General features: G+C 37.0%; 1 protein-coding gene across 1 annotated transcript in view; it reads left to right on the top strand.

The window, feature by feature from the left end:
* Positions 1-118: 118 nt before the first annotated feature.
* The window catches only part of LOC124182710 (lysosomal thioesterase PPT2 homolog), a 26,614-nt gene continuing 9,407 nt past the window's right edge, over positions 119-17,325 (top strand). The window contains exon 1 of the mRNA XM_046570300.1: positions 119-151. Within this exon, the coding sequence (XP_046426256.1) occupies positions 134-151 (18 nt within the window). The 5' untranslated portion in view covers positions 119-133. The remainder of the gene's footprint in view (positions 152-17,325) is intronic.

Genomic DNA, 17,325 nt, shown 5'->3' with positions numbered 1-17,325 from the left:
TCTTCCCTGCACGACCATCCTTCTCCGGGGCCAACCCTTCGCGGCGAAGACTCCGAGGATACACCTAGCAATAACCTCGGTCACTTTACGTATCGGGATTGTCACTTTGCAGCGCGCCATCTGGTGGAGAAAGATGCTCATGCGTCTCAAGGTACGAGTGACTTCAATTTATTAAAAGTAAGGTGTGCGTATTTGGATGTTATATTTGTATCTCACAGAAATTTTAAGAAGTTTGCGATGTTGACATTTTAAAATAACTATGAACGTTGACTGCACTTGTGTAAATAAACCAAATTTAAGTAAGTACAGCAAAATTATACACCACTATCAATGATTAGTAAATCGAATTGAATTTTACTGTTCAATTCGTGTCGAAATATCCACGCACCTCTGGAATAAGTAAACAATTTTGTCAAGCACGGGTTTTTGACGGTATTGTAAACATTATTTTGCCAGTGAGGAAAGAAGATATAGTTTATTATAATGTAGTACAGGGAAGTAAAATCAGTATCTGCCGATAACCGGTGAACTTGAAATCCGAACGTTACCGAGCCGAAATTGGACTCGACGTAAAATCGTTGATCTCGTATACTTCCACGATATATTTATATAAATCCATTGTCCATATCTCGCATGCGAATCGCGTCACGGGCTCAGGATATCACCGCAATCCTGGGGCTTTATTTTGCCGATTGAAATACTGCAGCACAGGCTTCGAGTTCCCGGCGGTAAAATTGGATCAGGATTCCCTCAGGAGCTGACATTCGACACCTTGCGAATGCCGTGGGGTATTTTCACCCCATTCTTGATTGGCTGATTATGATCTCTCGCTAATCTAACAAGTCGGATTCACTACGCATCGAGGGCGACCGCCGACGTTCAGCTCTTCTGCAAATAACAAACACACGGAGCCGAATGCCGAGCGAACATTTACACATATGGTTGCAGAAACGGATACATATCGGAGTCATTCAGTTGCTACCTTGAGAATACATTTTCTATATAGTTATATTGAATCGCAAAATCTCTTTGTTTATAAGTTACCTGATTTTTTTTCAGCGGCACTTGATACAATAGATATTGAAAATTCAATAAGGAATCACTTGTCACTGAAGCTCCAAACTTTTTGCATTTATGTCAAATTTTAATTATGAATAAAGTACATTGAAAGAATTATTTCTCTGCCTCTGTGGGCTGATTGTATTCAATACGTTGCAGGATATTTGTTTGGTGTTCACCAAAAAGCCCCTTTCGACGCAATTTTTTGCATGCAGATATTTGAAATAATTTTATTTACAGTGTGGAAAATAAAAGTTACTATCAAATTGGCAATTTGATGATCATAACCATGAAATTGTATAACCAATTATAGTTCCAAATGAAAGCATTGTCACAAATTTTGCACTGAATAAAGTGTCAACCATCTGATTTCAGAAACAATTTTGACATTCAACCTCGACATATTTTTATTAATTTATTGTACTTCCGTTTTTATTTCAAATTTTTTTGCTGATAGATCAAATAATTCAAATTATAATGGTGATCATCGGATTACAAATTGGATAATAACTTTTTTTTTCGTCCTGTGTACTAAGATAACTTTAGAATTATATTTCAAATTCTTACTTATAATATCAGGAATATCGTGACCCAAAAAGCTTTTCGAAGATCACGATATTTTCAACGTTATTCGAACGAATATCTGTATACCAACATAGCGAACACAATAAATTCAAACAGTTAAGAGAATACTTGTTTCATAAAACTCGCTCGATAGTCGTAAAATAAAATTATTAAATTACATGTTGGAGTTGTGATGTGTTCCCTTTAATTATAATGTAATTCAACAACAATAGATCGAAAAAGATGAAGAAATTATAATAAAAGTTGCAATCATTGATGTGGAAAAAAAAAATCAAGTCCAACAGGAAACGATTAATCCCGACTAGTTTCCCTATTTCCTCATTCTCTTTTTCTCAAATTTCTCGACTTCAATTGCATCAGCGATCGGAATATCCAGAACTGGTAATGCCAAATTCTTGCGAAAGCTCGTTAATTGGAGCTGGCAAAGTTCTCGCAGTGCCGCAATCAAAATGCTAATACCCTGCAACAAGGTGTAAGTCCATAGAAATTGGATGTAAGGGGTGACGGAAGGGGGCGGAGGGGGGGAAGCTCAGTGCGATGGATCTCTAAAGAGTATTAGACAGGATTAACCCCCGTTAAGTGGGACCCAAGCCACCAACGGAAGCCCGCGGTGCAGGAGTCTTGACAAAACGGCGGGGAGGGCGATACAGACCTTCTGTAAATATTGTTACTACCACCCCAACACTGCGACAGCCAATTTCATTTGCCATATGTGCGGAGAGCGCGATTCAGCGATGTTCTTTTCTCGCTGCTAACTTTCGGAACCGGCGATGGAGGGGGTGAAAATGATAGGAAGGTCGGAAATTGGTCGAGTCTTGAATAGTGACGTGGAGTTTTGAAATGTAGAAAACCGAAGTATGCAAAAGTCAAAGTATAGAATCGTCAGAGTTCGCTCGCAAGAACGCCAAAATGTGAATAAGAGTAAGATGTGGAAAATTAAAATATAGAATCATCAGAATTCTGTGTAATGGCGAAAGGTTTTGAAAAGATGGTGGTGAAAATGTAGAAAGATTAAAAAATAGAAGGGTTACAGTAACGAACTTCCAAAACCGCGAATATCTGGTTTGAAGAATTTTAAACTGTAGAAAGTCAAAGTACGGAAATATGAGAATTTAAGAATGGTGAAGTGCAGGAAACCGGTTCTGTATGTCAAGTTTCTACATTTAAAAACTTCAGCAAATTGATTTTCGTCCTTTTGACAATTGAAAATTTTTTAGATTGTGTTATTCGAATTTGTTCAAAATCATTCGTGTTCATGATCATTGGCATAAATTAAATTTCTTCTTTACGTGAAGAATATAACAAAGCGTAATTTCTGATATCGGAAGCCAAAAATGGCTATGGTTTTTCTAAAATAAAGTAATATGTTTGTGATTATTCTATGAACCGTTGGACAGAAAACTCCATCCACTGATCATGGTTGTATCTGATAAAAATCAAGCCTTCTTGTCCAGTTTCATAACCACAAGATGTGCATTGAAACGAGGTTTTATTCACTCACAAATCACGTGAGAACCGATTTGGAATAGGTTAAAACTGATAAAGTGATTTCAAGCAGTTTCGAAATAATTATGAACGGTTTGAATTAATTCGAAAGTGGTTTGAAGCCATTTCAACTGGGTTTGAAATTATTACAAACTGTTCGAAATTAATTTGAACGTGCATTCGTTTTTCAAAGTGGTTTCATGCGATTTCTATGTAATTTCGAACGAGTTCAAGTGATTTCATGCGAGTTTTGAGTATCGTCAATCAAAAATGGTTTGCAATTTCATCGAGTAAATAACCCTTCGTATCAAAGTATGTAAATTACGTCACGCAAGGGTACCGTTAAAATCATATACACGTATATAAATCGTCGGGGCTGCAGCAGGGGTGAAGAATTAGCATTGCTTTCAAGTCGCTTTCTAATCTTACTAACCGTACAAATTGGTATTGAATTGAATAGAGAATATAACGAATTAACGAGTGGACCAGCAAAGGCGGGAGCAGATTGCTCCCGGAAAGGGGGAGGAGTAACTGATGCGGTTGCAGCCTCCGGCACGTGGCCCGGATTACGTCCGTATTACACGGCCAATTTCGGACATCCGTTGGACGGAACCTGCTCCGGCGAACACGCTCCTCGTCCAAGCCTCTTCGCGAATGTTCGATCGGCGCGTGTGTTGCCGGTATTTTCCCCTTTGTCAAGCCGCCAAGGGGTGCAGGATTTAAATTTTTAAGTGTCGCCGATGTTCCTGTCACACCGCAGAGAGTGATTCATTCAACTGATTTGTTCGGGTCCGAGAGACTGATGGAACAAACTTGCATCTTGCATACCTACGGTAATGAATCGTTGAATTTTAGATCTAAGCTACGATTAATGTAATGTACACTTGGGGACAATGAATCTGAGACGCTAGTTTTTTACACTAGACAGTTGGCAACACAGAGAAACCTACAGCGCCACAGTCGGCCGAGCGCGAAACAAACTCAATCTCAATAAACGTAACGTAACCCATGACCGTAGAATCTAACCTTAGAATATGTGTCAATCCAACGAGTCATTATCCCCGCGGTATTCTAAGGTTAGATTCGACGGTCATGGTTTTATGTGACGTTTATTGCGATTGAGTTTGTTTCGCGCTCGGCCGACCGTGGTGCTGTAGGTTTCTCTGTGTTGCCAACATAACTGTCTAGTGTAAAAAATTAGCCGTCTCAGATTCATTGTCCCCAAATGTACACTTGTCCGTAGTGATTCTGAGAAGGTTGATGTTTTGGACAAGTCGGTTAAGTTGGCGACGCTGAATCAGACCGCAGCGTCACCACACCGACTGGCTGCGAAACAAACTCAAGTTTTGTAAATATAACATGTCTCATGACCGTAGAATTTTGTATTTTTTGGTTAGATTCGACGATCATGCGTTAAGTTATGTTTACTATGGACGGTTGAGGCAAGGAAGACTATCTCCATGTATAGAAAGTGTCGATAAAATAGAGTACAATTAAGATGGCGTTGCTTTAGCAAAAGTTCCACATTTAAAAGAAAGCGCCGATCGGATTGAACACTGATTAATTATTAGCGCCATTCTGGTGAATATTGTAAAATCACTATTTGTTGCTTTTAAATCGCCAATTATTCAGTTGAAAACCCATAATATTTACAAAGATTGAGATTGTTTCACGGACAGCCGACGGCGGCGCTGCAGGCTGATTCTGCATTGCCAACGTAACTTCGACTCGTTGAATAAACTGGCCGTCTCAGAATAACTGCGGCCAACGATATATTGGTTGGAATTTTCAACTGTAATTCTTTCAATAGTTTCATTGTTTCACTTTATACACCTACAAGTCGATAAAAAAAATTTTAGCTTTTAACAAGGAAATTTGGCGAAAGGTTCGTATTCGAACGTATCTTTTTTCTAGGTGCAAGGCTGCAATGTGGTAACGAGTAAAGATTTATTAAGCGTGAATTGGAGGGTGGTTAGAACATATTGGGGCGCATAGGGACAATGCCGTGTCGGAAAATGGATTGCCAGCGTGCGGCTCGCAACGTTAATGGAGAGCTGAAAAGAACAAGTGTGAAATCAGGTGCATTCGCAACAGGGGCTACAGCGGAGGGCGAGGAAAATAGAGCGATACGCATATGCATGACAAAATCCCGGGTGTGCCGACATGCAGGATATATACTGAAAAACCCTCTGTCGGATACGGTTTAATCGCTGTGCTTGCAGTTAGTTGTACACGCGTATATATTTTTCTTTTTTTCGCATAAAGGGTATCAGTTTACACTTTACATCCGTGAAAATTGTTTTTTTTTTTTTTTTTCAACAGAACTGACGTATCATGCGGACGATTCGTTCGCCACGGCACAACGCACGGGGAAAGAAAGTTCTTTCTCTGTAATTGTACGACATATGATTGCTATCACTGAGTGAAAGATAATATAGCAAAAAAAACTTGCCATTTTTTTTTCTTTGATTCAATGAAAGAACAGTCAAAATAGAAATTTACGTCATCGAATGAAACCATATTTTCTTAAATTCAAAGGGCATTTTTTTTTTTTTAGTGTCCATAGTAATTGTCTTGATTAGGAAGATCTTTTTGCCAACCGTTCTTCTTTACGCAATACATAACTGACATAAAATTCGAATAAATTTTCAATTGAAAGATGTTTTGAATTTGACTACCTGAATAACATCAGAGCCGATTTGATGAGTTAGTTGATTGCCAACTTCTGCAGGATTACCGTTTTGAATTTTAATGCATTAAGTCATGACTGTACTCGAAATAATTAGAAATAATAATTGAAATTTCTTTCAATGCCGATCTGTAGAGGAACAAACAATACATTTCCGAAACGAATTACGGGAAAGTTCTATGAAGAACTGACTGCAAATTATTTTCCTATACTGTTAATTGCAAGAAAAAAAAATCCTATAACTAGAGGAAAATCAAATCATCGATTTGATTCTCGTGAAATATAGATCAATGAATGTTTTTGCGGGCAACAATATCCAACGATTAATGATTTGATCAATAATTCAACCGATTATCACTGTTTTATTAATTGTACAACAATTGTAGAACAATAGTATCTATTCCAATAAACTCAATCTATTCTAAGGTTATTTTGATTGTCTTACAGTGACGTCAGCTGTCTTATAGTGTATCGTACATATGAGCAATAATTTGTGGCATACCACCGATAAAACGATTATTCTCGACACGGCTTTTCTTATCCAATTGCGAAATGTTCTGCACGTATAGAGTGACGATAAGTATAAATTACAGTCCATCACTCTGATTGATATTGGTCAATGCTAAGCGTCATAAATGTTGCAACACGAACTAAGTAATTTCCTTGAGCTCGAAAGCTCGGAAGATTATGTACCGAATTGTAAAACAATATATCCGATTTACTATATACTTATGTTTCGCCGCGTATGGTCAGATGCCGATTTCACTGCTGTTCGACAGTTATTTTTTCAAATTTCTTCTGATTATATTTTTTTAGTTACTTAGTATTCCAAAGATCAAGTCATTGTCTCAAAAGGAGAATCCTTCACGTTTAGCTAGCCGAGATATTGACGAAAAATTTTGGAAGCCGTCTAAAAAAGAATTCCGAAATCTTGCATCATTAATTACGTAAAGAAGATAAAATTTGAAAAAATTTAATTCTTGTTTAACGAACCCAAAACGATGATCAAAGCTGATTCGGAGTGACAATGAAATGAAAAAAATTGAGTCAACAATTGATTATACTTACAGAGCCATACATGGAGTTTTTAGTTTGCATAATACCAATATAAAATTAATCGGAATTAACATTATCTATCGAATCAAATCATGTTGATAAAATATTTGTGTACAAGGACTAGCGATATAATCCGATAGAAATCAGAAAATTAAATACTTTGATCCCGATAACGATAGAACAATAAATAACATCCGAAATAAAGACGAGGTTGAGTTATAGTTACAGCATAACGTTAATATGTAGCAAAAAATTGATAGAAAAATTATCGTCTTTTATTTTTACAATGCAAACTTTAAAGCAGTTGAGTGTTTAAAATTTGATCATATACGTAACGTCTCTTCCTATTTATCATTTATTGCTACCTAACCGATTTGACTTTACGACACCTTTTTTGTTTACATTTCTTCTGAAAACAGAATTCCAGCGTAGCATCAAAGTTACAAAAATTTGGTACCGCAAAAAAAAAAATGTTTAATTATCTTCTATACATTGGTGTACATAGAAGAATGTGGATCTGTGCATTGTTTCCATCGTCAAAAAATTCATGAAATAGCATAAAAAAGTATAAATGAATCAATGTACTGCAGTTAAACAAAAATGCATCTCGATTTGTCAGTTTATTGCGTTGTATTATTGCAAGTTTATCGCCTCGCATAGAAGCGGAAAACAATTAGAAAACTGGCAGCACTGCTGCAGTCGGGTCCCCTATCAACTTGTCCACGCCCCGACTATTAGTATAATCGCTTGGGGTTGGTAGCCTTGCGATGCTCACTCCCTTCAACCTCCGGCAATTCGGTTTAATTCTTGCCAAGTCACGAGTTCCATCCCTTTCCTCTCCCCTAACTTCATCCTATTTTGTACTTTGTTTAACTCGCATGAAATTTCAGAGTATATATTCTTCGAGCTAAATTCTTACATTGTAAGAATTCTTTTTGAATTTTTTTTTGTTTTGTTTTTCGCTGAATATAATAAATCAATCAAGCAGGCTGGTCATTCGAAATTCGATAAGTTTTCGTTGACTTCTGCATATTACGAGAAATAGTTAATCATTCAAGATTTGGCAAATTTGTGTATTCATAGGTTGAGATGGTTTTCTGACAATTAAAGATATACAGACACTACGATTGTAAAAAGAGCTTAGGTATCGATTTTTCTCTACGAACAGCTCTTGAATGATTGTAATTCTCGAAGATTCTTAAAAGTTCACCCAACGGTGAGATATTATTTTGTTTGAAATAGTAGTTTTCACAAGTTTACTGGAGTAGATTTTTTCCCGCGATAAGAAGTTTGATGTATTTGTTTCTGTAAACGAAATCAATATCACTGTAAGGTTGAGGGATTTTAAATCTTTCTTAAAGCGATTGGAAATTAAAAATCGATATCTGTAAGCTTTAGTTTATAATTTTAGTATTTCACTTGTTCCTACAATGGTAGAAAAATCTTTGCAGGGATCAAGAATGTATTGAATTAAATGAATCCTCAATATAAAATATAAATGAAAAAAACCTCATTGAAATAGTAACCAAAAAAAAAAGAAACAGGAAAAAATCAATCTCTCAATTTTCAGCACCGTACAGAATTAACATTTTTTACAATCGTGTGTGTAACTATTCGTTTTCAATTGTGAAAACTTACATTCAAGCGAGATCATCTACTGACAAAAATTTTGTACGATATTTATGACGTAGAAACAAAATGTAGACGCGTCACTTACACAATGTCAAGAAAAATGTTCACCGTTTTCAAATTCTGATAACGAATCGTAGCTTTATTCATTTTTATTAATCAGAGAATTTTTATCTGGCTAGTTACGTTTTCGCACAAGTTATTCTTGAATTTTTATTTTTGTTCCGTGTATGTTGAACATGAGTATTAAGAGACCAGCTAATTGTGGTGGGGGGGGGCAATCAAATGTGTCCACATTATATAATATAGTGTACTATATCTACGTACCCACGTGAAATAGACAGGCGCAATTATAGTTATATAAAAATAAACCCCGGAAAAGGATTTTTCAATTTAATTAAACACAGCGGAACCAGTATCGATAGATTCAACTAAAAAGCGATCAAAACAGCAATTTCAAGTTTATTATATTTTTTAAACAATTATTGGGATTATAAACAATATTAGTTTCATCAGATTTGGTGAATTCGGTTCGGAACTTGAAGTTTTTATCTCGTTTTGTAGTTGCATGTACTCAAAGCGTTATTACAATTTACCGTGAAATAGTTAGATACATGTTTAAAACTTTGCGGGGTTCAAATCAAAAGTTATTTAGCCATGCTTGAGCCTCGAGCGAGAGTGAATAATATCAGCGATTGTAACTGGAGTAAGTTTATTAATACTTTGTTCAATCGGTTTTTATTTAATGAAAACTAGAAATTTATATATTATCATTCTACTTCAATATTCTACAAAATTCATGATTGAATAAGAAAAACTATTTTGATGTTGAAACATTTCCAACCACAATTTGTACGAAAAATAAGTTTTTCTCTTCATCCTTAGTGCTCTCGCTTTTTTCTAAATATATAGGTAAGTAAATTTTCAAAGTTCCAACATTATTATGGAGTAAGGCGAATAAATAATGTTCAAATTCTCGGAATGCCTATAATTAATGAAAATTAATGTTTTTTGTTTTCGTACAAATCTGTGAACACAAGTCTTTCGGCTAATCTATCGTCGGAAACTTGGCAGAAAACAGAAATCATATTGAATCGAAACTGGTTATTATTCACTGCTCTAAATAGTTACTTACAAAATTTTCAAGTGCTATGACAAGATGGATTAGTTATACTATAGATTTTTGATAAACATATATATTTTTATGTAAAATGCGCTATTATAAATAAAATCTGCAGCTTTCTACTAGAGGTGAAAAATGTTCTTCAATATTTTACTGTTTTTTTTTTCTTAATCTGGGAGCTGAAAAAATTGCCACATTCGAAAGGGCTAATTTCATCACGTATCTAAGATGGTATAAGTTATAAAATATGGTTCGAAATTAAGAGTTCATTTCTCGATAGGTGCTTTCAAAAAAGAAAATTGGAGGAATTGTAAAAATATAGATCTGAAACAGACACGAAAAAAAATTTCTATAGTTTTGGTTAATACACAATCCTTAATTGCTTTATCATTTTACTAAACCGACAAGTTCAATTCTGTGAACAAAATGAAAATAAGTTTACAGTTGTAAGCGGAAAATTTAATACGATATGTTACTTGATTATCATGGTCATTAGTCTTACATTTTCATGTAACTATTACGATTGTTGATTCGTGCAATAAACAACGCTAAGGCTCTATTTGTCTGAAAAAAAAATTGTCGGAAACTGAACGAACTGACCGAATGTTGCTGAATGATGAGAAAACGTATCATTGAATATTATAATAACAATAAGCAGTAACGTCAAGTAAATTTTTTTCTGTAATCCAAGCGATACGTAAGCCGTTATCCATGCGATACAAATATTACTACAACTTTCTAGCGCAGTCTAAACGTCCAATGAAATTTCCCCGAATGTTATAACCGTCCGATCTTGATCGCGACTCGTGGTGAGAATCCCGGAAAAAAAGAATGAGTGAACGAAGACAGAAGATGCGAGGAGCAATAAATGAGAGGCCGAAAACAGTTTGAATAAAAAAACAGAACTGCCCGGGCGGAAGCGGATGGATCAACGTTTGCGGTGCGACGTCGATGATGTGGAATAAACTCGGCGAGAGCTGGACGCTGGGATACACAGGAGCGTAGGAGTGAACAATGGCGTTTGCCTTGGCAGGTTGATCCGTGTTGAGTAATGTTGAAATCTGGGGCGAGCCTGGGAACGGGCAGCTGACCTCCACCTCCGCCTCCACCTCCGCCCCCTTTAACCCCGGAGGCTCGTAGATCCGCAGGGCCGATACAACGGGCATAATAATAATTACCACTGCAAATGTCATTTCTCGGCTGCTATTCGGCTGCGATACATTCTGTACGGCTCTGTTAAGGTATACATGATATACGCACATCAATTGTAATTCAAATTTGGCGCCAGAATCTAGTTCCTTTCAGTTCGATCTAGTTCTTTTTATTTTACTATAGGTATACCACAGCGCCGCTCACACTATAACTCGTCGCAAAAAGGAAAACGGGTCTTGTAACAAAAAGATAAAAATGTACGTAAAGTTTAATTGATTAATTGGTACCAATACTCATATTATATAGAATAACAGGTTCGTATAGTGTAAAAAATTTTGTGTTCAAATTGGCCGGTGTGAACTACTGAGAAACAATTTTTGGGGTAGATTCGGAAATTTAACACCACATAGTAGTTAATTAACACTAAATTGTATGTGTATAAAAGTCCAAGCAGAAACGATTTTTGCAGTCTATAGCCACCAGTTTTTGACTTGTTTTAACGTTCGGAATTTCGATCTGGCTGCAATTTGGATTTATTACATTGTGCACATTCAAATGCGAAAACCCTCTCATTTTCGGGACGCTTGAAGTATTCGAGAGTGGAATCAAAATGGCGTCATAATTGAATCAATATAAATATTTCAAAGATAAAAAATCTATTTAAAAAATTCGAGTTCCATTCTGCAAATTTCGAGATGTACTCAAAAATGTCTATATTTTTCGCACAAGAAGTATAGGAACAATTTTTTGAGCAGTTCCAAAGTTGTTATTACCGTTAGAATCAATATCACATTTGAAAAGACCATACTTTTTTACGTCCAAAACACATGAGGTAATATTTTTTTCGATTTATCCAAACAAAATTTTACCGTATTCAACAAGACAATTTCCGACTACGTAGATGAATTTTTCTGACATAGTATACAGCATATCGATGGATGTAGACATGTAAATACTTACACCAACAAAAATTTCCAGTTGTGGTCACTGTGCGGTCCTTCAACAGTTTGAAGTTTGATTTTTATTTTTTAAAGATATTTAAACTAATACACAACTCCCAGTTTAAGTTTGCAGTATTCTGAGCATGTTTTATGGATTCTCAATTGCATCGGTTCAATTTCTTCCCAACCCACAACAAAAATTTGCTATAAGCGTGTTGGATCACGCTGTGTGTTTGACTAACTATTTTTCTTTGACTAACAATAACTCAAAACTGGGTGGAATAATTTAATCACAATTTGGTCCATTTGTTCCGTTTCGTTTAGTTTGAAACTGATCAGATATTAAACGAACTCGGTGGAGCTACATCTGATTTTTTATTTTATTTTTTTGAAAATTAGAATATCGTAGTCCAATATTCAGCTTTTCCGTTACACTTCACAGCTACAGGTTCGGTTGACTATAACGTGTCTTAGATGGATTCGATAATTGATGGTTATCAATAACAGGTACTCGTGTATATCTTAGTCCATATGATTTCACGTTGATGTAAATACAAAATTACACTTCCCGGGATATCGTATACATTAGAGGGATTAGGATAAATAAAAATAAATAATAATGCGCGCTATTGGGGCACTGTCGAAGTGGTAATTGAAAATGGTAAAAATTTAGTATGCAGGGTTGAGTTTATTTGAATTTTATTGGGGAGTGAGTTGTCACGCGAGGAGGGGACAGACCTTTCCACTTTATCGGATCGGAAGACGTTTCCCCGGATCCCGTGGGGACACTTCCGCCCGACCAATATCGCCTTTCCTGGCCGGTTCCAATATCTTTCTAAGTTCTAACCGTCCATGAATAAACTATTGCCGACTTTGAATATGCGATCGCTTTCGTTCGCCACGCGGCACCCGCCGCACTTCTATAACGGGGAAAGTGCCACATACAACCGAATACGAAATGATTGATCGGGGAGAGATATTCTCATCCATTTCCTCCCGACCCCCAACTTACCGTCAATTTTTTCCCCCTGCCGATGAAAAGTCTCGCTGTTTAAGTTCGTATTCTCAATATTTCCTCTTTAATATAATTATACGTATACATATAAAATCTAAGTTCATCCCATCTGCTTATTATAGGTATACATGACACATGCTGTATTTTTTTTTCAATTCGAACAAAAATCGGAAAAATGATTGCGAAATAATTGAAAATTTTTTTTTTCAATCTCACACCTTGAAAACCGTAAGATTTTCTTATTCTTTCTACGTCTTCCTTGGGTTAAGAGTATTCAAACCTTTATATAATTCCACCTTTTTCAAATTTCTGAGAAATTGCAGTTATTGTTACGATTATTTCAAGACGCGTCTCAAATAATATAGTCATCTTATTGGTATTTTTTTTCAGCATTCAGAAAGTTTCAGTCTCACAGAAATGAGACATTTTAAATGTATGGGTTACATGTCTTAATGCAGTTTGAATGAAATTTAAGCAATTGTTTCAGGAGTTATGAAAGGCAAATGTGAAAATGTTATACTTTCAAAACCCCAAACTCTTGTTTTTAAAAAAAAAATCGAGACAACACTTTCCGAGGTTCGAAATATTCAAACTTTTCAATATAGTTCCACCTTTCTCAGAATTAAAAAAAATTTCATCTACAGTTTCAATCATCTCAATACAGGTCCTATATATATATATAACAGAGACATTTTATCCCCATTTTTTGCAGCACTGAGAAAATTTTGCGTATCAAAAATGATAAACATATCCCCAAGTCCTTTTTGACTCTGCAATAACGAATAAGTTTGAAGATTAAGTAGAAGCTGAAATTGCAGTTCTCAATAACATCTTTTGGAAAGACGATAAAAAGTAATGTAAAACTTGATTCGAAGTTCGAAAATCGGTTTCCAATGGTGGCCGGGAGTTGCGTTGACAATTGACACGATTCACCAAATTAAGTGTATAGCAAAACTCCGCAAATGTGTCTCTAAAGTACAATTACACCTATGCATAAACAAGGCTGCACATTCACAGTCAGGTATTAATATACCGATCCGGTTGATTAATTTTTCTTCATCGTCTTGTCAGCCTGATGAAATCAAGCTGCGGGGATACCGAGCAGCTTGTCTACCTCGCAATTCATTGGACGCTGGGAGGGTTATTAATATTCAGAAGCGGGCGCGCGACTTGAGCCTCGCCGAGTGACAAATACCTCACTTCATCCCAACCCCGACTCAACTCTGTAATTAACACTAATCTCCGGCGTGTTCTCCGACACCTCTCCAGCCTCTTCCTCCGCCTCCTCCACAGAGTCTCTGGCTCACCCTTTCGCTTCCGCTTTGTCTTCTTCTTTTCACCCTTCTCCGTCTCGCCTCCATCCCCCGCAAAGACAGCTCCTGCACACTGAAAAATTATGCTTTAGTATTGTTGAAGAAAACCTACTTATAGTTGAAAGTTGTCTAATTGTGTAGGACGGAATTTTTTTTTTTGGATCAGATTCGTATTTCCTGGGTGGACAAAAGACTGATTATTTTATTCTTATACTCGCGAGGAATGTTTTTGTAAGATCGAGTGAATAGAAAAGTACGCTTGCGCGTGAAATAAATTGATACTGTACTTCTGGTAAAAAATTAATCCTTCAATTTTTTGCGCTCAATGCTTCGTACAGCGGGAGGAAAATGTGAGAAAGCAACGACAAGAAAAACGCAGGTTCGCAACCACTCGACTACTCATTTCACCAATTTTCCCTGTAAGCGCAAGTTCACGCGACATTGAATTTTATCTTCGGGCCTAACTCCTAATATATAAGCAAGGAAGCTGCGCTCATTTTAGTAGCTGCGGGTTTCCGTCCCCATTAGACAGATGAGCAACAGATCCAGTGTTGTTTTCGGTCTCTCGTCTTCTGTATCTTATAATAGACGTGTACAGGGTGTTCAGTAACTCGCGAATAATAAGTTTATACACAACCGTATTATGCATGAAATTTGAGGGCAGTTAAGTACGAGTGAAATTTTTTTAGCGCGCATATTGGCAAAGCTTGTATGACGATGCAAAAACGCTGGTTATTTACTTTATCTGAACAGACTGACGAAAAATTTGAAAATGCCGAGTCCTCGAGGATTACGAATAAAGAATTTAACCTCAAAATTCTAGAATTTAAAATGGGGGATCCATTGCAGTGGACAATAATGGAACAAGTCGATTTATTCGGATGAAATTTGGTACGTGAGGGATTTTGAAGTCGCTCAATACGAATCTGAACATAAAATTTATGAATTCAAAAAAAAAAAAAGAAAAGAAAACGAATCCATTATGACGGACAAAAACGGAAGTGGTCAGTTGATTTGTATGAAACTTAGTACCCGAGGATTTCTAAAATCACTGATTGCGAATCTGAAGTCAAAATTGAGCAATTAAAAATGACTGACTCTTTGAATCCTCTATTTCGATCATTCCAATTTCTAGTTCCAACACGTATTCAACGACTTGAAAAAAAAAACCTGGATTCTCAAACTTCAACTCGTTCAGAGGTGAGAAGAAACGCAGCTCAAAATGGGCAGATACCACAGCTATTTGGCATCATTAATATGTCACTGTGCAGCCGGGGTAGGAAAATTTTCCTCATAAACTTGGCAACTGTGCTTATTTCCCGTGGAAAACAACGCTGCTACCGACTTACTATTCGCGAGTTACCGGACACCTTGTATAGCTATATACATATATACCTCCAACTACATACCGTTAAACAGTGGATGTTACCTTTGCCGTCTTGCGCCCGCCTCCCGTCCCCCCCTTTTCCGTCTCTTGCGGATGGCCACTGCCTTAGTTGCCTTACTTACTTCGGTTGGCTAGAATACGACTGCCAAGCCACCCGACCGCACGAATACCCTTGATTAAACGCAAAAACAGCAAGGCGAGTTTCTCCGGCCCATATGCCCTAGGTAAATTGTATATCTATGTGGTGTATGGCTTGTACTCGTGAGCGGCATCGTGGTATACGTATATTATATACCTAAAAGCTACAGCACGTTTTTCTAGCCTCTTTTTTTGCGACGGCTCCAACTCTGTCGCACAGAGAAATTAAATTACCTTTCGTGCTCGGCTGAGATGCGGGGAGCAAAAGTAAAAAAGAAAAAAGACCGCAAGACGATGTTTAATCACGAGTCGGTGTAACACCGTAATGAATTCTTCCCACAGACCACGTACTCGAAATAACAAAGTATTTGCGAAACGATGGTTTTTGCGTTTTGAACCTACTCGATTACTGTTTTTTTAGAAATTTCGTCTGTACCTGCTGATCGAAGTTGCATCATTGGACAGAGCTCAAAATTTTTGATCTTAGCTCCAGAATTTTGGGTCTTTTTCTCTCAAGACATTCGAATGGCTTAAACTTCATACTTTTTTGCGGATTTTCAAGGTGAGAATGGATTAAGGTAGAAATATTGAAATAATCACTAATATTATTTTGTATACAAAGAACTTACATACCTAGAAATGGTAACTGTTTAACATGATTCTAGTTGTAATCTGTTTGCTCAGTTTGTCACATTTTTTCAGTTATATCAGGTCTGATCGACATAATTTCATTCTTGCACCAACATCAAATAATTGCACTCATAGTTAGAAGAAAATATATTAAATGTAGTCCAAACGACTATATGTCCAAAAAGAATGGTGTCATTGAAAGATCGATTTTCTGTTTACACCTACCAAACTCATTTTCGATATTTACCCAGAAACACCATGTAAGAGATAAGCAAACGGACCTTGACTCTTTTATTGTTACAATAATAACGAATGTAACTGCAATTATAAAAAACTTGATTATATTATAGTCAATTTTAACCTTGACAATCAAAGATTGATAGGTGTCGTTTAGTTATTGTAATATTTCTTAGTTACTTAAACTATAAATTTGACCCAGTACGAACAACTTGTTTTGCTTATGGTGAAAAATTAAAATGGTATGTAACATGTTTACAAGGACTGCATAGTGACCACTACTAAACCTTTTATCGTTGCAGGTGTGCCAACTTTTCATCCGCGTTTTTAACTAGGCAGACCGAGCGCCGCGTCTTTCCCGTAGGATTTCGCTTGCAATGTTGTTTAAAACTGGGGAAATTTCTCTCACGATCACTGCGGCCAGTTTGGCTCTAGGGGAATAATGTGTGTATAGGTAATTTACGAGTGAAAATAAAAAGTAAAGTTGAAAAGATTAAGGAGGTTGGATTAAGACGTGTCATCCGTACCATTGTTCGAATAAACAAGCGGCAATAATACGCGGGCGGCCCCAATGCACGGGGGACGGGGAGAGACCGTGATAATCGGGGATGACGGCGCCCGAAACAATGCGCTAGGTATTCGCTCGGCTGGGGCGTGCATGCGTAAAGGCGCGAGGAGAGCCTTGGCGCTGGGGGTTTCGATGTCAGACCCCCGTGATGTATGGCGCCCGGCGCACGGGAAATGCCACGTGCCTTCCTCTCCTGCAGCAGAGCCCGAGAGTTTGGGGTGCGCGGTGACGGTTTCCCGGATGACAACTGCCTGCCGCCTTTCCGTTTCGCCGACAACTCTGCGGCTCGATATACCGATTATCGCCCCATTCTCTACC

The sequence above is a fragment of the Neodiprion fabricii genome, chromosome 5 (genome assembly GCF_021155785.1).
Source record: "Neodiprion fabricii isolate iyNeoFabr1 chromosome 5, iyNeoFabr1.1, whole genome shotgun sequence".
Taxonomy (NCBI): Eukaryota; Metazoa; Arthropoda; class Insecta; order Hymenoptera; family Diprionidae; genus Neodiprion; species Neodiprion fabricii.
The sequence above is the reverse complement of the archived record's forward strand: the minus strand, read 5'-3'. Positions and strand labels throughout refer to the sequence as shown.